We start from the raw sequence: 27150 nt of genomic DNA on the forward strand, positions 1-27150 counted from the left end.
AAAATGTTCATACTTCAAATGTTATTGGTAATCTTATATATATGAATTGAATTGATGTTGTCTTTAAGTCGACAAAGATGGTTGTTTCATCAATAAAGATGATTGATTCAATAGTACCAGACAGACTTTTGATGTATAGAGAAGTCTATAGAAAGGTTGTTATGTCAATTTGTATTGTTAATCTTATAAAATCGAGTATAAAATAATTGTCGATCGAAATTGACAATGACATATAATAGTTTGGAGCCAATTTAATAAAACAAAAACGACCCAAACATCATTCACACTCTTATCATAGGTACATTATTCATTTAACTAACTCTTGTACTAATGTTTGTTGTTGTTTTTGCTATATTGTGACTAAGCTGTATAGTTCACGTTCAAATCAAAACCTCGCTTTTATCGGAGATGATATAATTCAATATTCGTCGCGGCATTAGCTAGTAAGGAAGTTGTTTTCTCCCTAAAGAAAAGACAGACCACGTTTTCGAATTATATAAATTCTCAACAATAAATGGAAAGGTAGTTCAGTTCATCTTAAATTGATGCTTTTTTTCAATATTAGTTTCAAAACATTCAATTTTTCGATTAGCTCGCGTTCTGTTTCTTCTCTCCACCGATGTACACAACCGGTCAAAAACTTTTGCTCATCCCATAATCCATTCATTAAATTTCAAAATATAACTTGTTCACTGTATATGAGCGCATCTTCAAATTTTGTTGGTGAGTGTAATAAGTTAAAGCTTGCAAGTATCGTCTGATTTATTTATTATACATCAGCTTTGAGTTATGTCTTTGGTGTTTATGATTGTAGTTTAGTCCCAGTTAGCCCTTCAAGAAGCCATTAAGTGCTGTGATTTATACTTTCAGAAACAAGACATATTTTTGTAAAGTTCTTGTACTCGCAAATTCAGACTTGTTAGGTTCAAAATGGGTAAGACCAAGGAACTATCAGTCATAGTATAAGCAAAAATAACCGTACCAATGCCGAGGATTTAAAATACTTCGAAGGAACGTGGACTGGGAGACATCAGGAGCTTTGCTGACCGAAATTGTTCATAGTGGCATAGGGGCAAAGGTTATTGAGAGAACCTGCCCTTTTTGGAAGGGTGGCAATGAAGAACTTTCTTAAAAGGCATCAAAATAAAATTACAGCGGACTAAAGAACATTGGACGCATAAGTAGGAGAGAGTTTTGTTGAGTGATAAGTTAAAATTTTAAGTTTTTGGGTCTAAGAGAAGACTTTGTGAGCAAATAAAATGAAGAACGAATACTAGATCCATATGTAATCCCGGCAGAGGCTCGGTGATGGTTTGGGGATGTTTTGGAAGAGGAGTGACTGAAGACCTGTTGTGGTTAGCGTCTGATCGGCAGAAAATGTTTCTTTCTGCATGACAACTATCCCAAGCATTTCTCGAAGCTGTGCAAAGAGTATTTGAAAGAAATGGAAAGGAAGAACGTACTGAAGATAATAATTTGGCCCTCATAGTCGCTTGATTTTAACCCGATTGAATTATTGTGGGATAAATTGGATAGGGAAGACAAAAAGAATTGTCTCAAAATCGATCGTATTGTTTTTATTTGTTGTGTATCACGCAAACTATAGGGTGGGTAAAAACTTTTGACCGGTAGTGTAGATCTCAATCTTTACACGAATTTTGTGTGAGTATATGGTATATATGACAGATTTTCTCATAGTATTTCGTAAAAAATGGAAATAACTCGAATTTCATAGAAAAAATTCCATAACAAGATAGGACCTTTGGAATACAATTATGTCGAAAATTTTGTTACATTCCATTTAATGTTGAAAAGTAAAAAACATTTCCTGCTTAAAGAAATATGTTGTTACTGACAAATATCGCTATACCCATTGGAATTTGTCGGGAAAATTATGGTTTTCAATTATAATCAAACAAAAAGCAAATCTCTGAATAATTTTGGTGTTTGAGTGAGATCAGCAATCCAAAAATGATCAAGATTTGTACAGAGATTGGTTATTCCTGAAATACCATGAAATCATAATTGTTTTCATAACAAGAAGAAGAAAGAAAAAATGAAAAAACTTTCTATTTATTTATCTCAAACATTCAAAAAAACTAATGATTTTATTAATACTTTCACACTATTTCTCTTGAAAAATATGATGTTTTCTTTCTTCTTCTCTCTTACAGCTGTTCATACATACATACGAGGTGTGATCAAAGAATTATTTTATTAAAAACAAAATGTAAATTCATTATTAAGTGGTACACCGTCGTTTTCTCAATACTAAAAATGATGTAACAACGCCTATTTTCTAACAAATTATTTCTTCTACTTAAACTGGTGACTTGAACGTATATTTTAAGTCATAATAGATAGAAAGCCCAATCTTCCAGGTATCGTTTCGTTTCTAGTATCGGTTTTTGTAATGTTTTTGGTCTCAAAGCACCATCCGATTATTTATGTTCTTTAATTGACTCATTTCATTTTTTAAATACCTTATACCACTTGTAAATTTTTTCTTTTGTCACCTTTTTCCAATTCAAAAGAAAAATAATTACAATAACGGTTATAATAGCAAACTAACAAGCTTTAACGGTTTTCAATTGATCTGTATTTTTTAATCACACCTCGTATATGCATTTTCATTTCATTAAACATTATGTTTTCTTTGTTTCTAATTTTGTGCGATGACCGTTATCATTTGTGCCAGGCAAGTTGGCAGTAACGAAATCTGGCGAATGGAAAGAGACACTTTTCAAAACGTAGCTTTGACACTGCGCAGCTTGCGCTTAGACGGCAATCGACTGCGCGCCGTACCTACCGAAGCACTAGCCCTTCTTGCGCACCTAGAGGTCCTGTGAGTATCTTCTCAGGACCTTAGCATGGTAGATGTTTTGATGTCTAGTGTATCTGTTTTATCTTCATTATAGTTGAAGTAGCGCTTTCGAAATTTTATATGATTTGTGTCGCGGGACTATAATTTATTTTTTAAAAATCCATCAATATTATAAAAAAAGGATAGTAGGAAATGAAAAATTTAATAACCATAAGCGATGATGCGTTACAGAAAAAATTTAATGAAGCATTGATTAACAATAAATGTTTTTGATTAGAAACTTTCAACTTTGAGTACAAATTTTTTTATGCCGGGCATAATTTTTTCTACAAATATTACAAGTAAAAAAAGTTACGTCAAAAACAAGGTAATGTCATTTTAATTTGTTTTTTTTTTATAAATAATTCGTGATTTTGGTTATGGTTTTGTGTTCAATTGAATAACACATTGTCACTTTCCTATTGTATACCTAATCACATATTGATAGATTTTTAAATAATTTACTATCTGACTTATTAATATGACATATTAATATACACAATACGTCTAATTTGCTTACTATTTTTCTAATTAGTCGTACACTTATCACTTATTCACTCAAGCTTTTTAAGAGAAACGATAAAATGGTGTGCGTTAGGAAGAAATCAATTTTAAATTGACAAATTGGAAGATACTCGAATATAAAGACAAACTACATTATCAACGGAATCTCACAATGTTCTACGCGTTCAAACGATTTTTTAAAATCAATGCAAGCTCTAAAATCTTAAATATGTACACGAGCGGTTGTAAATTCGTTCAGATAGTATGTAGATGACTTCTTGGTGTGGTAAATTTGACCAGAGAAGTTCGAAATGCAATACATGGAAACTCCGACAGATGTTAAGGTGCCATTTTAAAACATAACCTAACTTAACATAACCCAAAAGTGTTAGGAACATTAACAAAGGATACTATTTTCAAAGAAGGTTATCTAATGTGTAAAAATATAATTTAGGGATAGGTAGGGAATTGGGGAGTGGACCCCTTCTTTCAAGAAGCCTTCAAAGTCCAATAATTGGTTATGAAAGTAAATGGCACTTGGATTAACAATATACGATATGCAGATGACACAGTTCTGATAGCAGGTAACTTGAATGACCATAAAAGGCTCCTGGAATACACAGTCGACTTATTGGAATCAATATCAATAACAAAAAGACAAAATTCCATCCGCAAATTAGATGAGTTTCAAAATTTAAAACTATCATATTATAGTTAAGAAGGATAACAAAGTTTAATTATATGGAAACTTATGTGAAGACTGGTAATCAAACGTAGAGATTAAGTGCCGGAAATAAAAAGCAAGGAGCTCATTCTTGATAATCAAAAACGTGTTTGCGAACTCTGATTTTACGAACTTTGGTCCGTGCATTTGAGATGTGGATCGACCGAAGAATTTTGAAATTTCCATGGACAGCAATAAAAACCAACGAAAAAAATTCTGAGGAGAATAGGAAGATAACGTGAAACGCTGGGCACGATAACAGGAAAACAGCATACCTGGGACATGTGATACAGAACGAGAGGTACCATTTGCTTCAACTCTTGATAGAAGGGAAGATAGAGGGAAGAAGGGGTTTGGGAAAAAAGAGGATTTCGTAGTTCCATAATATCAAAACTTGAACAAGGATTAGAACCACAGGAGAATTAATTCATACCACCAGAGACAGGATAAAATAATCAGAAGAATAGACAGCAGAAGTAGAAGAAGAAGAAGAAGAAGAAGAAGAAGTGAAAATCTTTGTTCCTTTTGTATTTTCGGATACTCAACTGCCTCCTATACTCATGTACCTGTGACACCGAATTTACCAGTGAATTTGCAACAAACGAAATCTTAGATCAGGTATTTAATTTAGCTGAATTTAGCGGGAATTGTCTGGGACAATCTATTTGTCGATATTTTTGTAAAATATTCTGTTTTCTAGGAATATTTCATTTTCTAAAGTTTGTTAATGTTGTAATATTACCAATTTGTCAATTGAAAGTTGGGTTAAGGTCGTAGGACAATAATTCATAGGTTTAGAAGAAGTATTGCATAACTCACTCGTAGAATATTTGCGTATGTAATAACTTTAACAAATAATGAAATCAATATATTTACATACATAACTTTTTTTAAAAAGTTTCCAACTTAACCTGCAGATAATAGAACGTATCGCGTTGAGGAATTATCACCAAAATAAATGAGGAATTTTTCTAAACATTGAATCAATTGTGCATTGAGCTGGTAATGGATATTTGTTTATGATGATCAAAAGCCAATTCTAATGGACACTTCCCAGACTTAATGACTTGGTTTAGGCAAAATTGGTAGGTACCGTCTCTAGAGAAAGTGTATAGAGATGAAAGAAGACTATGTCGAAAAATAAAAATGATTATAGCCAAAAAACATTTTTTATTGTCTAAAAAACTGAAAACCCGGAGAACCGCGGCTCCAGGTGGGATTAACAATGAACAAATGAAGTCTTCGAAACATTAGCTTGTGTATTTACAAAATAAATAAATGGTGAAAATATACGTGAAGACTGCAAAACACCTAACATAGCATCTATACATAAAAAGGTCAACAATTATCAGTAACCAGTGCAATAAGCAATGAGGGATTTGATAGAGAAGTACCCTAATTACGAGAAAGAAGAAAAGAGTGGGTTTAGAGCTGGAAGATCCTGTACAGGCTACGTGTTCTCTTTAAAGCAATTGGTAGAAAAGAAAACATAGAGAAATAGACCAGTACAAACAATGTTCATAGATTTACAATAAGCATATCAATATCAAAATTATGGGGAGCTCTTCAGAGTACCAAGTCTGCAGTAAAAATCGGAACTACAGTATAGGAGTTCTTCACAGTCAACAAAAGCCTAAGGCATGGGTGCTGCATCAGTCCAACACTTTTCAATATATGTTTCAAAAGATTTGATAACTTGGAAATCGATACTCAAAGAAATGGGGTTCCAAATCGACGATGAAACCTGGTTGTATAACCTCAAATTTGCATTTAATCATGTACTATGTATAAACGACAGAGATAGGAGAGAATACACCACTAGAAAACAATGAATTTATAGCGAGATATGAGAACTAAAAATATCTAGGAGTAAAATGTAGAATAAACAAACCATTAACAATAACTAAATGAAAGACTGTGGAATATTTAAATAGGAAAAAAATAGAATGAGCCTGAAATAAACAATTATAGAACATAAAGAGGAAAAGCAGAAAAACTGCAGCGAGAGACAAGAGTGGCAATTAGGCATCGGACAATATCGTAGGAATTTAAATTTTGCCACAATCCCACTACGAAAACGCTCATAATCTATCTTCGTTCCAATTTCCAAAAACTCTTGTTCTTGGTTAAGTCGGAAACGTTTCAGACAATGAAATTCCTAAATTGAAATTACTAGAATTTGAAAATAAACTAATAAAATCGGATTAAATACATAAATTCAAATGTAGAGACCAATTATTTTGTAGTATGTATGCATTATATGGACCAAAATTTATCAAATTAAGCTTTTTATAAACAATCGATTCATTCCAAGGTTAAAACTAAGTATAACTGTTTACTCAAACAAAGTGTAGCGCAACAGTTGGGAAATTTTATTAATCTAACTTCACTACTCTAATTACTAACTAATTTCGCATCATATCACAGACAACAAATTACTAACACACTATTTTGTACATTACATTATTTCTCACAGTACACATTTTACAATTGGCATTGAAATATTGTTATCGAAATTATTATTTGGAAAAATTCATCTAATTCGATCGCAAAATTATTATTGGAACAACTTATATTCTAAAAGACGTTAAATTATGTGTGCTGATTTTGTTAATGAATGTGCTTTTAATGATAAAACAACAATATAATAGAATAAAATACGTTTTTGTATGTTTTCAAACTTTAAAAATAGAACTAACGATTTGATATTCTGCAATTTATGTACAACTTTACATTCCCGGTACAAAAAATCTTCACAATGATAGTTTTTCTATTTAACAATGACCCCATATTCTGTACACGTTATTATATGAAATTTCGCGATAAGAAAATACTAATTGCTGGGTCTGTACAGTTTTAAAAATGAAATTAATTTATGCGAAGTAATAGAATCATAATAAACACTTGTTTTTCTATTTATCTAGTTCTAAAATGTTGGTAATGAGTAATTCCAAAAAAAAAATATCATGTTTCCGAGATAATCTAACCTAAGTTAAAGTAAACCTAACCTAATCGTAGCTAAAATGAACATAACCTAACTTAACCTAACCTAACCAGAATATTTATTTATTCCTGGAAATGCTGTATATCAAGATAATATTCTCAATTCGAATGTTGATAAAAATTGTTGACAATTATTTTTGTTTTTTTTTCTGCATAACTTTTTTTCTTCAGCCAAGTTCCTATTTCTTAAAAATTATTCCCCTAAAATGAAATTATAAATCCAGTTTAAGAATCAATACCCAATAACAAATCTAAATATTGATAAAACTATTAACTTTTGATATCTGAGGCCTCGATAAATGGATTCTATTACTTCGAAAACGCTAAGATAAAGTGTTTTATCTTGTCCTATATCTGAAATATACGCCTAATTGGATGGATAGCAAACTGAAAATGATATTTATCTCTAAAAGCACATCATTATCAATTATATATACGTTTCTGTTTCAAAATCTCCAATTTTTTGTTCTTAATTCAAATTATTCCTTCGATTTTGCTACAGTACGTAAATGAATTGTTTTTTATTAAACATTCATAATTTGATATAAGAAATACAGGGTGGGCCAGAAAGCTTTGCGTATTTAAAAAAATAATAAAAAATCTTAATTTTATTTGAAATATACATCTGGGAAATTAATTCCTTAAAAAGAACATCATCCAGGTGTGCACCATCGCACTGCATTCTTCGAATCTAGTTCTCAAATTGGTAAAAACTCGCTGGTACATTGCTGGAATAGCGGGGAATAGCTGCTATTTCTTCTCGGATGTTGGTACCTATTTCAACTGATTAAGTGTGGCTGGGTTATTGCAGTAGACACTACTTTTCAGGTATCCCCACATAAAAAATCCGATGGTGCTAGGTCCGGACTTCTAGGCGGTCATGCAATGTCACCTCGGCGAGATATCAGTTTCCCAGCAAACATCTGGTGTACGACCGCCAAAGAGGTATTCGAAGTATGACATGTCGCGCCATCTGATTGAAACCATATCGTACGATTATAGGCTTCAAATTGTTGATTGAAAGAAAAAATCCCTCAACAGGGCTATGTATCGTTCAGAATTTACAGTGACAGATATGAGAAATAGAGTCCAATAATTCCGTGCGCTAATATGGCCGATTACTTTCAGCAAATGCAGAGGCTTTTGATGTTTTTGGGTTCTTTGCAGACCAGTAACGGCAATTATGTCTATTGACATGCCCATTTAAGTGAAAATGCGACGCAAAGATGTTCTGGACACCACAAGTTCGATTGATCGCTTGCGAGTCGGTAGACCAGGATTACCGTGAAATGAAGCTTTAGCTGGCTTCTGTTATTGTTGATCTTGGGCGTCTCGTAGCTTTCTGATTGAAATTCGAACCAGTAGCTTCGAACCTTCTGACCCATGATTGAATCACACCTTCCCCCGGACACTGATTTATATCATGTAACCCAAACTCCGGAGATGTGATCCATCGCGTCTAAATTTCCGAGAACCGAGCTACTCATCCTCACCACCTGCGCAGCTTCCTCTCATAATGTTCAAACGAAAGATAGTTTGTAAAATACGCTTTTTTTGGCCCACCCGTTATTATCCAAATACGAAACATTGAATCTCGAAATAAAATTTTCTTGACAAGTTTATGATTTATTCGGTTTTCAGAAACATCGGCAACAACTTTATAACAACTTTAACTTCCGACGCATTTCCTCTGATGGATAATTTGATTGTGCTGTAAGTATATCTATTGAATAACTTTCTTAAATACAGTGATTTTAATTTCTAAGGATCGATAGTCTCTTCAAAGATATGGAACATTTTCTGTGCAAATATTGAATTTTAGAACTATAAATATTTAGTGTAACTTTCTTGCACCAAAGAAACTGGATTGCCTGTTTATTTTCAATTTAAAAAAGATGTCTAAACAAATTATAGGGTCAAACAATGAATCTAACTTATTGTAAATCACAAAAAAAACTATTACAACTTCATTTATATGAGGTTCAGTTCTTAATCTTCTTCTTCAAGTACCATACACTTTTCAGCGTGTAGGTGTTCTTTGGTCTAAAACTTCTAATCTACCATCTGAAGACATCCTCCTTCTGCACGACGAAAAATTGTTACTGCACCCTGAATGCCACACCAGTCTCTGTTTACACCCTAGTCCTCACCTTCCATCGATCTTTTCCATCAGTATCAGCTTGAAAGTTGAATATCCGGTCCACGCAGGAGGTGTCTCAAATAAGATACTTTTCGTTGTTCAGTTCTTAATATTATATCATAATTAATCTTTTTCATCAGCCGTTTTGCATCTCCCCTGGACATAAGCCGCTCCAAATGTTTTCCTGATTATTCTGTCTTGGTCGTCGGAATCCAATGTCGATCTGCTAGTCTTCGTACCCAGAGTCTTCTCACTTTTATTCTAGTCTATCTTGGTCGCCATGCTGAGATCTTTATATTTCTTTCTCTTGTCTTGTCTCCCAATATGACTAATCCACTACCACCTCAACTCAACTATAAGCTATAAGACACTTATATGTTTTCAGATTTCTCTCCATCACCTTATTTGTTGTTTTTAATCAAATTCCTTTTTTTGGCGAGTCTCATTTACTCATTTACGTTACCGAGAGGTGAGATTCTGTCTTTTAAGATATGACCAAGCTTTCGAAATGCTGCCCAAAGTAAACCATTTCTTCTGACAATTTCGGCGGTCTGGATTTCTTTGGACAATTGTAGATTGTTTTGCTCAAGTCCCTTTCGACATCAAGAAATCATCATTCTATATAACTTTGATAAAATTAGCCGTTTTCGATGAAAATTCTAATATTTTGACTTTGACCTTGGATAACTTTTGTACTACATATTGGAACATGTATTGGTGTATCCAAGTTCGCTACGAAAACTCGTCCCTGTTGGAATTTCTGTTATTTTCCCACCATTATAATATATTAATTTGACCGGAAAACACAATGAGAAAATCTCTGATGTCATAAATTTAAGTGTACTAAACAAATTCTGAAGGACGTTTACCTAACCAATAGCAAGTACGATACACCAGATGTTTGAAGCAGTGAACGTATAAATAAGAGATAACGGTATCTCATTATGACGTACATATTTGGTTACGGATTACTATAATACTATTTGAACTCTGAACGATATGTTGAACTTGATTACATGCCAAATATGAATCGATATTCAAGGAGACCATTAAAATCATAACAAACTGATTAAATGAAGAATGAAACGTTTAAAAGCGGCGTCATCGTGTCTGTTATTTATCATAACAATTAATATTGAATTGATTGTATTCAATATACGGTGTGTAACGAAAAAAGTACAACGCTAGTAGATCAATAAATTTAGAACCTTATAGAATTTGAATATACAATGAATTGTAAGTTGGTAAACTACTACATACAGATACAGATTTCGTTTACTTATTTCTTGGTACTTAAACCCGTTTTTCCGTACACACTATGAGAGGGTTGCTACAAAAAAAATATTTCACATTATTCCAATTCGACAAAACATGTGATTTGAACGCTGCTTCTTCAGGTGTAGAAAAATGCTGATCTCGGAATTTATTTTTAATCTGCGGGTATAAGGAGAAATCATTGGGTGCCAAATAAGGACTGTATGGCGGATGATCCATCAATTCGATGTTTGGTCTGTTCAAAAACGGTTTTGTTTGAACTGATGTGGGAGAGCTCGGATTGTCGTAGTGGAGAATGATTCGTCTTCTGTGAGTGGTTTCCCTGATTTTTACTAGCAAAAAAAATTTTGGTGTACTATTAAGAAATGACCGCTCTACGTTGTTTCAAAGGAACGGTGGCCTCAAGTCCAGTCAATCCCAAACAACAGGTAATAGGTAGGCTCGGCTTGAAAGATTTTGTCGATTGTTGTTTATTTTCGTGTTTATTTGTATAGATCCCTGATTTGACACCTGTCGCGATTTTATAGTCATCTTTTGAAGCACTGCGATTGAATTTGTTCAAAATTTCTTCGGTACATTAACGTTCTTGACTCTTAGTTGTAGCTGCTGTTTAAGAAGTTGAAATGAGAGTTTTTCTTAGATTAATCTTCGCCACATGTACTGATCCTCCTTTCAATTTCCTTCAAGTATTATAAGATGTTCCAGACGAGCCTGTTCAATACTTAGTGCAACTATAAAGAAAGTGAATTATAAATCATACAAAATATCCAAACATTGACAAGACCAGACTGGTTACCAGGGTTGCTACTTAAGTTTTAAGATATGGCAACACTGATGTGAATATGTCAAATCTGACAATGACGTCATAAAGTTTGTTATTTTTATTGGTGAACGTACTTACAACGTGTTGTCATACGAGTGCTATTTAAGTTGTTTACAGATACTTGAAAAATTCATTTTGGTCATAAAATGGAACGTTTAGACTTTTGATTATGAAGCACCATCTCGGGCTACCGTGTTTCGTTGGTTTTCCGAATACAATCGTGGTCGCAATTCGCTACAAGATGAATTTCGGGGAAGGTCGTCGATTTGTTCGAGTTGGATACCGCATAGTTCGACAATCGCTTAAAAACAACCAGTGGCGATTTGTGCACAGAAATGCTTAACAAATTCAATCGCAGTGCTTTAAAAGATGACTATAAGATCGCGACAGGTGTCGAATCATGGATCTATGCATATAAACACGATAATAAAGAACAATCAACGGTATAAGTCTTTCAAGACGGGACTTAAATTGTTGGCGCACGAAGCACTTCGAAGCAAATGGTTGAATTTTGTTTGCGAATGACTGGACTTGACGCCACCGTTCCATTAGAACAACAAAGAACGGTATATTCTAAATGGTACACCAACATTCGTTTGTCAGAAGTGTTCGAAAAAAACAGAGAAAACAAATGGAAAAGGAGAATCATTTCCACCTCGACAACGCGAGTTCTCATATATTAGTTTTTGAACAGTCAAAACATCGAATTTATGGGTCATCCGCCGTGTGGCATTCAATGATTTCCTGTTATTCCCGCAGATGAAAATAAACTGCGTGGTTAATGTTTTTCTACATCTGAAGTAGCGGTTGATGCATTCAAATAACTTGTTTTGGAGGTACCTCAATCGGAATGGATACAATGTTTTGACAAATTGGTTCAAAAGCATGCAAAAGTATATTAATCTTACTGGAGAATATTTTGAAAAACAATAAAGCCCTATCAAATTACAAATATTTGTTTTTCTTTATTTAAAGGTCTCAAAATTAAAATTAACAACTCTCGTATTGAAGTTTTATTTGTGAAAAGAAAATATTTTCAAAAAGATACTTTGGAAGAAATAAAATTTGAGGTAGATAACTTAATATCCTTTAATACGAGGAAATAGAAATCATCGATATGGAAACAAATTTGGGTTTTTTGTGAAGAATCCAAGTACATACTTGGATAGAGAGAGAGAAGCTTTATTGTCAAAAAATTGTTACAATTTGTACACAAAAGTTTGTAGGAGAAGGAGAAAAAACATCTGAAGTAGAGCTTCTTAGAATTTTAGAAGATTGGACATTAGATTTTAAAGTATAACAGGCATAAAGTTTTTTCTACGTCCGTTATAATATTCACGTTTTTTTTTTTATTAATTTGCATCGTTTCTTCGATAAACTAACTTTTTTTTCTTGATATCCTTTCAAGAAAATCCGTTTTGTGTCTAATTAAAAGGACTGTAGTATTATTATTAGTGATGGAGAGTAATAGTGAAGACAGTTTTAACTGCACACCAGAAGATGTTGAATCGGCAACTGCGCCGACTATGAATCTTCTCCCTGAGAAATCCAGGGAACAGTGTTTAAAGGAATATAATTCTTTTATTGAGTGGCGAACTAAAAAGTCATAAACAGCTTCACATAAAGAGTGTTACTAAGTTACTTTGAAAATAAATCCAAAATGTGGAAGTCTTCAACAGTTTAGTCGACTTATTAATAACTGAAAGGCACCCTAATGGTAAATAACGACGTAGACATCAGTAAATACTCGAAACTCATTGCATATTTGAAAAATAAATAACTATTCAATTATTCTTTAGTTTTTTTCATATATATAGATTGAGTCGGTGGATTTAACATGATGCAACTCTTACAAATTATATTATCTGATCTAATTCTTCTGGACTTTTTCTTTAGGGGTTTGGAGTAATATTTCATTATGGTAATATGACAATTTTCCGTATGACACGGTTTCCTATAAAGATTTTTTATTCGAAAACAAAATTCTAACGTAAAAAGTACAGTTCGAAGCAATAAAAACTAACTGTTTTTGTAAGACGACGAAATTTCATAAGATATCTTGAATCGTCGCATATTTTAGAGAAGCAGCCAGCATTTGCACAATATTTACCAACGGACTGGTTTAAGAACCAGTCTGAGCAGTATAAAGTATGTGTATCTGACCCTTCGATTAACTATTTTCCCGTATCTCGATCTACCCACTTAATATTTTTAAAAAGAAATGCTTCTGTTTTATTAATAACAAATATTGGTTCATACACTTGAATTATATTGTGAAAAGTGTAAAAGGTTTTCAAAACTAAAGTTCTTAACCAACACACTCATATAGGTAAGTCTTTTTTTTAATATTATAATGTATAATTAATAATATTGTTTAATTAATTTTGATGAAGTTTTCGGGAAGTTTTGATAAACTACAATTTTAAGTGATAATACATCGTAATCAAAAAAATATACTAGAAACTAATCTATAAAAAAATTTATAGTGATGGCAGCCCCGTGTTTCAATGTAAATCTCATACATATATAAAAAATAATCACAATACTAAATAATATTTACAAATAAATAACACATTTCAAAATTATCTACAAACATACAGGGTGTTTCTTAAAAGCGGACCCCGATCAAACTATATTTTATTATATTTTCTTATATGTATGTAGTCGAATCTTTGAACTCGATTTCATTCTTTTTTAAAACGTCAGATTAACTTCAATTTTTGCACATTTGTTAAGTACCGATGAAAATACAATAATTTAATAAATTCATACAATTATCTTTCACAAGTTCACCAGGATAAAGATCGATTTTTTACCCGTTGTAAACGCTCAGATGAATTAAAAATTTTGCGTGTGAATTTCATTAATTCGTCCATTATCCTTGCTGGGATCACCAGGAGAAAATATGACGGATTCTTTGGACTAGTTTTCAATCCACTCGAGATCCAATCCACTTCTAGAGATCATCACTGATAACTATTTTCGTTCTGCAGACTAAGATCGTCTATCATAAGATGGCCTAAAATTATTGGATTGGAAATTGTCATTCTGATTTTAGTATCAACAGTCCTCAAGATGCAAGGTTGATTATTTTGTCATTTATTTAGGTTATTGGCGTTTTACTTATGTAGTAACACTTAGCCGCGAACTTTAACACGAAAAATTTGGTAGTGGCGTCTAAGTATTAAAGAGAATGATTAGAATGCGAAAAAATGTGATTCAACAAACAAATTATGGTGAATAATACTAGAAACTTGCAATTAATGTGGAAAAAACTGAAAAGTGATAAATAATTCTTATAATAAGAATAAAATTAATGACAGGGTAATTGATACGACTGTTTTAAGAAGGTGGGATGCTCTGTACGACACTTTTCTTTCAAAACTAATTTTCAATTTTAGAAAAATGATTAATATGAAGTAACTCATTCCTAAAACATTTGAAAAATCAGTATAAAACTATGTTTTCAATGTTTATATTAATGAATTTCGTATGTTTCTTTGAAATAATAGTAAGTAGTATAATTATTACAAAAAAAGAAACAAAAATAATAAATTTAAATTATGAAGTATATCAAAATATATTTTAGTGATAGGAAGGATGGAAGAAATTGATGAACCTGTATACGGAGTAATAAAATTAGGTTTTGATTATTTATTTTTTCATAATAAGTAAAACAAAATTTTTCTCAACGTAGTTTTCTTTTCTTTCTCTGTATATAGATTAGGAGGTTATATTTTTTGTATTTTATCGGGGTCATTTTTGTCATAAATTTTTTTCTGCAACTGTACTACAAACAGTTTTTGATATATGATCGAGAGCTAAGAGAAATCGGGACAACCGGTACATAATTATAGAAAATTTAACAAGTCAACGATATAACACATTTTTTTAGAAAAAATGACTGTTATATTGTTAAAAGTTAAAAGGAAATATCACACCAACACGTTGAGGAAAGTATATTTTTAAAATTTTAATTTAATTCAGTTTTTTTTTGGATATTTACAGTTAAGGAATTAATAAATTTATATTTTACAATACTAGATAAACATATAGGCAACCAAATTTACATTAGTAAATATTCGTAACGGTAATCGATTTTTGACATTAATAATCAACGGTCCCCTCCGTGCTAAAGAGAGGTAGCGAATTTTTTTTTTTTGAAACTGCAACCCAATTAGTTTCTGAGTGCGATATCAGTTGTTGTTTTTTTTATTTTCTCGACTTCATTAGAAATTAATAAACGACATAATATTAAATTTGATACTTTTGATGAGATTTTGAATAAATAGGAAACGTTGGATAATCGAATTAAAATCTAAATGTGGACGCTGTCAAAAATGATGGGAATATTGTTTAATTTCAAATTTTTCACCAAGACACAAGAAGAGCGCGAGTGGCCACAAGCGCTGGCCATTGTAACAGGTGAGTCATTCATCAATGTATAATTTTTTCAAATCGATATATAATCAAAATTTGATTATTTTAAACGGACATTTTCAAAGACGTTTTGAACATCATTTTATCACATAATAATTTTTCATATCAACGTCAGCGGGTTTTCATCAGCTCTGATCTATGTGTAATGATGGAAATGATTATAAAGTGACAACTTGGTTTTATTGGGCCTATTGAGGCCAAGGTAACTCTACTAGGTGTCAGTGATATGATTCTTTTTAGTTTTCCTCCAATGTCATTGCTACTATTCATAAAGAAACTCAGATAAATGAAGAGTTCTACCACTTGAAGATTATATAGAGTGTGTTTCATAAATAATGTCGATTTCCAATGCTCTTTTTGTTTATTAAATAATCATAGAAAAAGGAAGCGAAATATTCGAAGTATAGCCCATCGTATTATATGATTCTGACCCTATATTGAACAATAAGATGGAAGTACAAAAAAAGGATTAGAATTCGAAGGTTATGCAACTGAGTATTAGGAGATCCCAAAGTTTTCATGATTCTTTAGTAGTACATGGAATGGGTGTCTCATGAATAATGTAGGTTTCCACTTTCCACTTTTTCATTAAATAATCCATACAAAAAGCCAACCTTAATGATACAAATCTTTTTGTAATCAAACTTGCGGCATGCTTGTGACATTATGTCATGTTTCCACTTGCAGATATGCTTTTTTGATGTGTCCAAGAGTGGTATCTGCACTAGGTGGCAAAGACAGTGCTTTAAAGCAGTTATTTTTACCAGTTGCTTGTATAAATGAGTTATATCTCGATATATTTGGATCAGCATTTAAAATATGATTTATTTTTGAAAACTATGGCAGCCTTCTGTAAGTACAGACGTTTATCGAAATTTTTTGCTAAAACTTTTTTGCCACTTTTGTGAAAAAGTGACTAATACGTCAGCACAATATTCATATGAATCAAATCAATATTTCTGACAATATTCGAAAGATTGCTTTAAACTTTTGTAGCTTAACATTCATCGCAATTTATACTATTTATTACAAAGTTGCACTGCGCCGTCAATAAACAAAGGAGGAATTATTAAAAAACAGTAAATCAATAATACTCTTGAAAGAATTAGATACTGCACATGTTTGAATTGAAACTTGAGAATTTTCACCTACGAAAATCGAAATTATTTAAGAGACGTCCTCTGTACTTGTCCCGTTGTCATGTTATATCCTAATTCTTTGTTTGAATTCATGACTTTACTATGATTTCGCTTCCGTTGACCTTTTTAATGGAAGTCCATAATTTTTTTATATCCATATTTTGTATTTTCGAGCATCTTTATCCGAAAAAAGCACCATCAAGTCTGGTTTTCATGTTTTTATACCCATGATCATGTTTTATTTCCATAGTAAATTTTTTCTATTAAATCGAAAGGTTTTGTATCAAATTCTAAATTATAGATTAAAATGTTAAATCGTTCAGGAATTAGACGTAATTGTTTTTTAAATTTCGTTCATTTTTTTATATACGGGGTGGTGAAACAGAACGTGAAAATTAGTGAAGCTCCGAGTGCTAATTTCATCAAAATATGAGTAAAGGATTTTGAAGACACTTGTTCAACGTTTAAAGAACAACAGAAAGGTCCTCTTAGAACATCTAGGACCGAAAACACTGATCATAATCTTATGCAGTCTATACAAGAAGATCCAAGATGGTGTACCCGCAAGAAATCGCAACGAAGAAACATAAGAATTGAAATAATGTGACTTTTGAGAAAGTCTCGCATTTGTTAATGAAATGTATCATCGATTTTTTTTTCTATCGAAAGAGTCGTTACTGAAACAGAAATAAATCCAAATTCAAGCACCAGAAATCAATCACTGCAAAGTCCTAGTTACCGTATGGGCTGCGATCTCGGTTAGAAATCATTTTTTTTTTTTTTCGAAAATGTGCGGAACCAAAACTATCACTGCTAATACCGAACGTTATGTTGATTCAAGAACTTGAAACTTCAAAAATTCCAAGACTTTATTTCAACAAGACGGAACTACCAGTCACTCAATGAATAACTTTATGGTAGTTCATGAATCAGTTCTTTCCAGGTAGACTGATTTTCAGAAGAGGTCCACTGCCCTCTCGTAGTCTATTTTTGATTGTTTGAAGGGATACTTCAAACAAAGTCTACGATAATAATTCTAGAAGTATCGATCAGTACAAATAGAATATCCGTATTGAAGTGGCATCAACATAACTGTGAAAAGTTTTCGATAATTTCCGTTCGCGTTTCACTTCAGGAAACCGATATTAAACTTGGTTGGAAATCTCTTGGTCTACCATCCGGATTTAGCTTGTTTTGCCGGAGAACCCTTAACTTATCCTCCTGATTAGATTCTACATCAATTCCTCCGAGTTTGGTAGCTACTTAAAAAACTGCTGAAAATGAAATATACGGCAATACAGATTTGTTTACATTAACTAGAGGTATGGTAATAGATCTCGTTTAGTACGTGGTTACTTCTACTGGAGCATAGCTAGTTGCATCAATTTGATTTGAACTACTTGTAGTTTGGAATAATTTATGGAGAGGGTTTTTCGTAATTCCTTCAGTGATGAGGCTCGTTATCATCTTTCAGTTCAACTTTCGTCAAGCTAAAGCCCAAATATCTGTATCCTAAATTATTGATATCGTAATCAAACCTAAATTAACATAAATTTTTGCATGTTGTTACTGTTTATCATAACTCATTTTTCCTTCAATTTCAAATTTCAAAAATCTCGAGATACTTTGCTTAAAAAGAGAAACAGAAACTTACTTCCGATTCCTCGTAATACTTATGTTTTCCTAGAAATATATATTATAAAGATTGTTATTGAATGTTTTTTTCCAGCTAGTATGGCAGCTTTCGTCGCTGGATTATTAACATCGTGGTCATCTCCGTTTCTCATAAAAATCACGAACGACAAAGTGAGTTATAACATATCAGAAAAAGATGCTTCTTATTTCACAATTATCCAACCAACAGCCATGGTTCTAACCTGCGTGATATTTTCAATACTATGTGATAAAATAGGAAGAAAAAGGACCTTGTTGCTTATAACGGTTCCGCATTTATGCTCCTGGATTCTAGCTGCCGTAGCGAAAAATGTTTACGTATTCTACGCTTCTAGATGTTGTGCCGGTATAGGAGACGGTTGCTTATTCGCGGCGTTGCCGATGTATATAGGAGAAGTAGCGTCACCGAAAGTTAGAGGAACTTGGGGAAACTGTTTAGTATCGTCTATGTATTTAGGCGAATTTGTGATACAAGCTATGGGTTATTTTTTAAACGTTAAACAAACCTCTTACGCATGTATGCCAATAAGTATATTATTTTTCGTTTTATTCTGGTTTATGCCCGAATCTCCTTATTATCTAATAATGCAAGATTGCGACGAAGAAGCGAAACGAGCTTTGGCATTTTTAAATAGGAAGCTAGATGTAGAAGATGATTTTCAGAAATTACGAATGGATGTTAAACGTCAAATGTCTGAAGCTGGTACTTGGAAAGATCTATTCACGATAAAAAGTAATCGAAAAGCTTTAATTTCCGCTATATTTCTAAGATCTTCTCAACAACTAGGAGGTACTACTGTTTTCATCATGAATATTGAATTTATATTCGAGAAATCTAAAGGTGGAGTTAGTCCTCAAGTCTCGTCAATGATTTATTTAGGACTTTGTCTTTTATTAAATATATTAGTAATTGTTTTCGTCGTAGAAAGACTTGGTAGGAGATTATGCTACATATTATCGCTTTCTTTAGCATCCATACCGTTATTAGTTCTATCTGTATATTTCTTTATAGAAAAATACGTGTCTGATGTTGATTTGGGATTTTTGAATTGGATACCTATCGTTGCGATGATTTCTTATCAAATTTGTAATTCGTTCGGTATGGCAGTTATACCAACTTTGATGTTGGGGGAATTATTTTCTACCAGCGTCAAATCTAAAGCTATGACCGTACTGATGATAGATTTTGGATTGATGATATTCGTTACGAACAATGTATTGCACGCTTTACAATCTGTTATAGGTTTATGTGGACCTTTTCTACTTTTCGCTGTTTCTAATATAATTTCGGCTTTCATGACTATGTGGTTGGTGCCTGAAACTAGGGGTAAAACCTTGGAACAAATTCAACAATTGTTGAAAAAAGAAGTGGACGAGAGAATTGAAGTAGTACGGATATAATTTGATTAGAAAGACGGAATTGCGATGTTTTATTTGAGCAATGGAACGGCTTTTATACTTTTATTTTCATGTTTACTTAAAGGAAACAGACACAAAAATTCTTGAAACGCAATAATAATGTAAAATATAACATTTGGCGACGAAGATGGGATAAGAAATGACGCCTTTTTCATCACCCTGACAAATGACATATTGTAGTGTCTAAAACACCCAACCACGTGTCTACAAAACACCACAATATAGATTAAACCATTCTTTTCTCTATTAGTCTTCTCCTAAAGGTTATTCATCATAGTTTTGAGTTGGTAATTCAGCTTTCTACTAGCTCACTTTCTACGTGTTAACTTCTTCCTGTCTTCTTTATTGTGTTTCGGTTTTCCTAACTATTCAACAATAACAACTTATTTGAATTCTCAGTTCTTAGATTTTTCTTTTGATTAAAACCTAAATTGGTCTGTTATTTTGAACTGTCATACATCATAAAATATATGTGGTGCTTAATTTTGGCCTTTATCCCATTTTATTAACCCTTGTATATAAATAAATAGATCACTTGCTACATGAATATCAAAATAAGTACTGCTTCAACCATTCAGAAATAGTTTTATTTAATTATGGTATTAATGATCTTTTAATCCATTTTGTAACTATTGTAGCGTTTGTCCCATGTATCACGATTTTCACAAGAAACTTTATTTATCGTTTTTTTTCTGTTGTTTTAGATTTCAGACTACAAAAATAATCCTTTATGCATCATTCAAATTCTATACGACGTCTAGCTAAATAACGAAACTGGTTACGAAAAAAAATTATTCGAATGCTCTCCTTCCATATACTCCCCTCCCCTCGTCTCACACTCTTCCATACGTTTTTACCATTGATCGAAGCAGTGCTGGAAGTCTTCTATGGTGAGTGCCTTTAGGAGTTCTGCCGTTTTTTGCTTTACCGCTTCCACCGACTTAAATCGGATCCCTTTCAAAGCAAATATTCTTCTAAGCTTTCAGTCAGAGTCAGATTTTTTGGCACCAACTTCGCACAGACTTTTGTCATGTGTAATTCCTCGTGTAAAATTTTTCTAACAGTTTACAGCCTCGGTAAAAATCCGGATGATCATTCGACGATCTGCACGCATAATTTGGTTGATTTTGGTCTCTGTTTCTGGAGTTTCTGGGCGCTGGTCATCTTCAGTGCTTTCTCGGCCCTCACTAAAGCGCTAACATCACTCAAAAACACGCGCGTGAGTTAGAGAATTGACCCTATAGGCCTATTGCAACAATTTATAGCACTCTGTCGGAGTTTTTTCAATTTAACGAGATTAGTGAGATTGATACGTTGCTTCTGTTTTTCGTCACACATGGTTTTCGGCACGGTTTCGTTTCAAACTGCTACAACGTGCATAGACAAGATATCTAGACACCCAACGCACTACTTGTTTTTTATCCCACCCGTCTAGGGTGTCCTCTAGGTGCGCAGTCTCGTTATTTAATAGCCAGACCTCGTATTGACTGGAATTATCAGATAACTACTTACCAAGTCTTTCTGTTTGTCTATCAATTATATTTCTTTTTTTATAATATTGTTCATAATTTTTGTGATAATTATTACATTTTGATCAATGTTTGTTGAGAAATTACAAATATCTAACGTAAATCTGATTAATTGTTTCAATATATTCTCAACACTGAAAAATATTTTAATTTATTTAACTGACGTATCGAATGAAAAGAATGTTTAAAAGTTTAAAAATTCACTTTCATTAAAAGTTATTTACCACTACACTAACTAATTATGATAAATAAAAGTATATTAGAGTCTTAAAATTTCATTTGAACATTATTTTAGTTGAATTTAGCACTATTTATGCTGTTGAAATCTTTACTTATATTTTTCTATAAGTAACAATACTAGCGGGTTTTCCAATAAGAGTTGTTATTTTGATATTTAAAGAAAAATGCCATTTTTTGGGATAAATGATCGGATGTTTATTTCATTGTAAAGAGGAAGGTATGCCGTTAATAATGGAACACAACATCAGCCAAATGGCCGCCACGACTGCGCTTACAGCACCATATCCTTTTCATGAAATTTTCCGTAACCAAATTGCAAAACGGCTGCCCTATGTCCTCGATAGCCTCACGAATTCCATCTTTGAGGTCTTGAATCGATGCTGGACTGTTGGCGTAGACCTTATCTTTCACGGTGGCCAATTGTGATCGATGGTTTCGTTGCTTGTGTGGCACGTAGCGCCGTTTTGTTGAAAGTAAACGTTGTCCAAATCAATACCATCCAATTCCATCCATAAAATCCATTTTCGAAAAAGTAAGGTCCAATGACATCGCCAGACCATAAACCGCACCAAACAGTCACGCGTTGAGGATGGAGAGGATTTTCAACAATAACTCTTGGGTTTTCCGAGCCCCAGATTCGACAATTTTGTTTATTGACGTAACCACCAAGGTGGAAATGGGCCTAATCAGTTAAGATAATTTTTCGATGAAATTCCGTATCATTTTCATGCATTTCAAGGACCCAATCAGCAAAGACACGACGTTGTTGATGATCGGCCGGCTTGAGTTCTTGTGTTAACTGAACTTTATAGGCATTAAGACCCAAGTCTTTATGCAAAATACGGTGTAATGACGTTTGTGGAATGGCTAATTCCAAAGAACGACGAGGAATGGACAAACCTGGGTTCTCTTCAACACTTTGGGCAATATTCTCAGTTGTTCTTGAGCGACGTGCACGGGTTTTATTCTTCACATCACTAACTTGTCCCAACAGCTCAAATTTTTCCACAAATTTCTGTATTGCGGTCCGAGAAGGTGCTTCACGTCGACCCAAAAATGTTTTAGTTTTACGAACCGTCTCTGCCAAACTTTCACCATTTTTATAGTAAATTTTAATACTTTCAATGCGCTGTTGAAGCGTGTATCGTTCCATTTTCATTAATGGCGTTGTTTCTACTTGTCAAATGTCAAAAAATGACATCTTCAAAAGTGACATTTACCGAAATAGCGGGCTGTTCAAAATAACACCTCTTATTGGAAAACCCTTTATTAACATTGAAAAAAAAATTATTATAAAAAAATTGTTATATTAACAATTGATTTATAATGTATCTGTACTATTTATCAAATTACAACTGGGCTGAAAATTTTTTAAGGTAGCAATAAAGAAACCTTTTCTTTTTATCGTATAGTACGATTTGTGTTAAGCCTCAAAATAGGCTTAATTTCGACCATTACATCTTCATCGGTGCAAAATTTCTGTCCAACGATTATCCTCTACAGATTTGAGAAAAATCTCTGGGGGCTAGATCTGAAGAATACTGTGAATGAGTGAGCAAATCGAAGTCCAATTCATGCAATTTTTTATTGATTGTCTTTATTGATGAGAAAGCACTTCCTTTTTCTTCAAATAGGGTTTTTTTCGCTATTCGATCCTTTAAAGGCTATGTTATATTGGCTGTATATGATTTATCCCTTTTGAATGTTTATTATACCATGCTCAACTCAAAATACTGATGCCATAACTTTGCCAACCTTTCCACGCTTTGGAATCCACTTCGCCGACTGACAATTGGACTCTGGTGTGAAATGATTATTGTTTATTACCATTAAATAGCTGCAAAGGCTACTCAGAATCATCAATTCGTCGTTGTTTTGAGTCGATTGAAAGCTTGCGCGAAACCTACTTTAAAGAGAGTTTTCGCATATCCAAATATATATTAACGATACTTCCAATACTTCCATCACGTTTCCGCTATCTCAATCAGCTTCTGTGAAATTATTTCGTGAACTGATTCGATGTTGTCGTCAGAGACAGCCACTTTGAGTCGTCCTCTGCGTGCATCGTCCTTGGTGCCTCCTTCAAACACGGCAAAAAAACACATCTCAATGGTTAATTTTCCTGGAGCAAAGTCTGAATAATGATTATCAAGCCGAGCTTTGGTTTCAATGTTTTTTTGTCCAAAAGTGATGCTTTATCAACACGCAAAATACGTTTTTATTCATTTTTGGAAACTAAACTTCCTTTACTCCAAAATGCTGTACAATTTATAACGTATCTTTTAATGATTAAAGCTAATGAATAATCAATGAATTTAATACTAGTAGCGCCATCTTACATTTTCAGCCCGGCATAATATTGTGCAATTTATTTAAGTTGTGTTTTTAGATACATTTTGTAATCTCATACTGATTGTACTATAAACGAATGCTCTAGAATAAATATAAGTTTCACATTTGTATTTTAATTGTTTTTATTTTTGATCTATACCTCCAATAGTTCCTGTTTCGAAAAATTTTGGATTCAATTTGTAAAAGTTAATAGAATGGGTACGTAACACAAGCAAATTTAAAAATATATCAAATTTTACTACAAATATAATGATCTTTACACCCATAAAATTCATCTATTGACATTTTGTGAATAACTCAGATTCCTATGTTTTAATAAATTCTTTGTATACTAACCTTAATTACTACACTAATTACTACTTGAGTGTACCACTTCACTTTATATTTCACTTTGTATCGCCTGCAATGAGCTGTTTCGTCCACCTCCTATATTTAATATTTCTCTAACTAATTTTACTGGGTGCTTCTCCTTTTTACAAGTTTTGCGATATTCCAAAACATTGTAGAGCTTTTTATGTCTAGTTACATCTACCTTCCTCTCTCAGAAACATTTAGGATAATAGTTCAACGATTACCAAATAATAGATGGAGCCACGCACTAACTTTTATAGTTCCCATTGCATTAAACTATGACAAACACTGTTAGATAACGTGCGGCTGTGTACCCGTCTCAATACTTGTGAGACTTCTGTCGGTTTGCAATCCAATATTTTATAGTGTGCTCCAAAGCTCATCAGGAAAAGCAAAACGGAATAAGAACGAATCGAAGAAATTTTATTGTTATTACATTAACTTAACCCAAAAAGTCTTTTTATACTGGACACTGCCCGGTGAATGTCCACTGGAAAAACATGACAAAAACTCCCGTGGTTTCTGAAAGAAAAAAAAAGGAGAGAACCAAGCCATTTGGTGCAAATCTATTCAGATGTTTAATTTTTTTATTATTACGATCCGGGCAGGAATAATTTTATCTGGCAAAGTTAAACCAATGGTTGGTGTAGTTGTAGAGTTTATTTCTTTCAATAAATTACACTAAGTACATTCAACAGTTTTTTGGTGAATAAAAACAACTCTGATGCGAAAGAAAGTTACGGCTAAACTGATGTGTTTACAGTCACAGAAGGCTTCATGACAATGGGTGGAGGAATTGGTTCAAAATAAGAAATTTCATAGATGCAGTACCACCTAACGAAGTTGGAAATTGCTTGTTAAAAATCATCGAAAATCACAACCGTTCTAGGTGTCCTATTTTATTTGTTATTGCTCTGGCATGATTTCATTTTGTAGCTTAGAAAAAATAATTTCGAGTGTTAAATTTCCTTTTTCCACAGACAGTATATATTTCTTTTATTTTGACGTGGTTTCCGATTAGTGCAATAACAACAATATGTCGATTTCGCGTCCTGTTTAAAGTCGTCTCTTACCAAAAATAGACTTTAGCCGTATGACATCTTCAATAATTTTGGTAAATAATGTTCAGGAGGATCGGGAGATGCAATAAGAAAAAGGTCATTCCATTAAAAAAATGTTTAATAATATATTTTATTAACAACTTTCATGGAGAGAATTTTTTTTTAATTTATACAATTTTTGGAGTAATTGGATGCGGTTTGCAGCACACAGATAAACATATCTGAAAAATATTCAAACGAACAAAAACAGCCATACGCATAGATAATTTTTACAATTCGCAAACCAAACATGAAAAAGGTGTCTTAGAATATACAATGAGGAAAATATCTATTTTGGTATTAATGGAATAGCAGAATGAAAGATATAGACAATTGGTTGAATACAGTATTACCAATTGATAAGAAACATGAAACGTGTCAAGGAAATCATATATAATAAGAAAAAGTATGCATAAAAGATATTATAAAAGAAAAAACATACATGAGGGTTGAAGAAGTTAACATGAGCATAGATTTTGAAGAAGTCGAATCAATATATGTCGAATAGATAGGAAAAGAGATACTAATAGCAATAGCGAAGGAGTAAGTAGAAGTGAGAGCTGAAGAAAATAGTCTATGCTCATTAAACACGTACATTAATGAAAGTAGATAAAGATAGGTGGAAAAAACAAGAGGAATCTATGGAAAAAAAGTATATATGAGTGTAAAGATACGTGAGAAACATAGATATCAAAGAAACAGACGAAGACATGTCAAACAGAGGAGAAAGGATGGTAGCAATAGAAATCTACTGAAGAAAAAAACTCATATAAGAAGTCAAAAAACGAATCCATGTGAAACGGTACCAAAAAGAATATACTGAAGATAGTATTAATGAAATCTAAAGAAGATAACATATAAAATTGAAATGTGGCTAATTAGGAAGGTAGATGAAGACACGTCAAACAGAGGAAGAAAAAATATACCAATGGGAAAAAGTATAGATAAGGGTTGAAGAAGATAGGAAAGAAAAATAACAAGTAGAATCTACGGAGGGAAAAGCATAAAGAATTGAAGAAACTTTATTAATTCATAACCTAGTATGTTGATTAAAGAAAAAAGTTGTTGAGAAACTACGAAAAATTAAACGCCTAAAATAATGTTACAAAAATAACCAATAGATAAAAAGAGTGCGAACAAGAAGACTCAAAAAATATTCACATTGGCAATTTGATATAAACGCTGGAAAGAATGGAAAACCATCGTGTGGACAATTGAGGCTTTACAGTAAATAGAAAAACGTTTTGTTTGTTTTGGTTTTATGAAATAAATGTATTTATAGGGTATGTATAGTGCTACAAAAATCAATTGTTGGCGAAACGGTCTTAATTGAGAAATCTGATAGAAACAAGTAACGTTTATAAAAAACAATCAATCAAACGAAACTTCTGCGCTGCATTATTCCATAATAATACCACAATATTTGGATTTCGTAATCTTGCAATCATTTTATATGACCTTGATCTAGTTTATTTTGCTCTATATTGAATAGTACGAGTTGTGTCAAGAAATTATCGAAAGAAGATGCGGCAAAATCAACCGAGGTGTACGCTTGCTTCATTACAACGCTCCAG

The 27150-nt window shown here is 32.7% G+C and overlaps 2 protein-coding genes across 3 annotated transcripts in view; both read left to right on the forward strand.

Annotated features, from left to right (window-relative positions):
- LOC130896733 (follicle-stimulating hormone receptor) overlaps positions 1 to 27150 on the forward strand; it is a 108027-nt gene that overhangs the window by 57421 nt on the left and 23456 nt on the right. Inside the window, exons 4-5 of one of the 2 annotated variants that reach the window (XM_057805018.1) lie at positions 2699 to 2845; positions 8736 to 8807. In XM_057805018.1, coding sequence (XP_057661001.1) covers positions 2699 to 2845; positions 8736 to 8807 — 219 coding nt within the window. The remainder of the gene's footprint in view (positions 1 to 2698; positions 2846 to 8735; positions 8808 to 27150) is intronic. The other variant, XM_057805017.1, reaches the window with a different exon arrangement.
- On the forward strand, positions 15509 to 20156 carry LOC130896734 (facilitated trehalose transporter Tret1-like). The gene is made up of 2 exons (XM_057805020.1): positions 15509 to 15757; positions 18641 to 20156. The coding sequence occupies exons 1-2, from the start codon at positions 15655 to 15657 to the stop codon at positions 19984 to 19986; spliced, it is 1449 nt and encodes a 482-aa protein (XP_057661003.1). The 5' UTR covers positions 15509 to 15654; the 3' UTR covers positions 19987 to 20156.

The sequence above is a fragment of the Diorhabda carinulata genome, chromosome 7 (genome assembly GCF_026250575.1).
Source record: "Diorhabda carinulata isolate Delta chromosome 7, icDioCari1.1, whole genome shotgun sequence".
In the NCBI taxonomy this organism is placed as follows: domain Eukaryota; kingdom Metazoa; phylum Arthropoda; class Insecta; order Coleoptera; family Chrysomelidae; genus Diorhabda; species Diorhabda carinulata.

Excerpts from the sequence above, each read along its gene's own strand:
- LOC130896734 (XM_057805020.1), top strand. The coding sequence starts at position 15,655 with ATGTGGACGCTGTCAAAAATGATGGGAATATTGTTTAATTTCAAATTT. Across the intron at positions 15,758-18,640 it reads AGCGCTGGCCATTGTAACAG|CTAGTATGGCAGCTTTCGTC; the intron begins GTGAGTCATTCA and ends GTTTTTTTCCAG.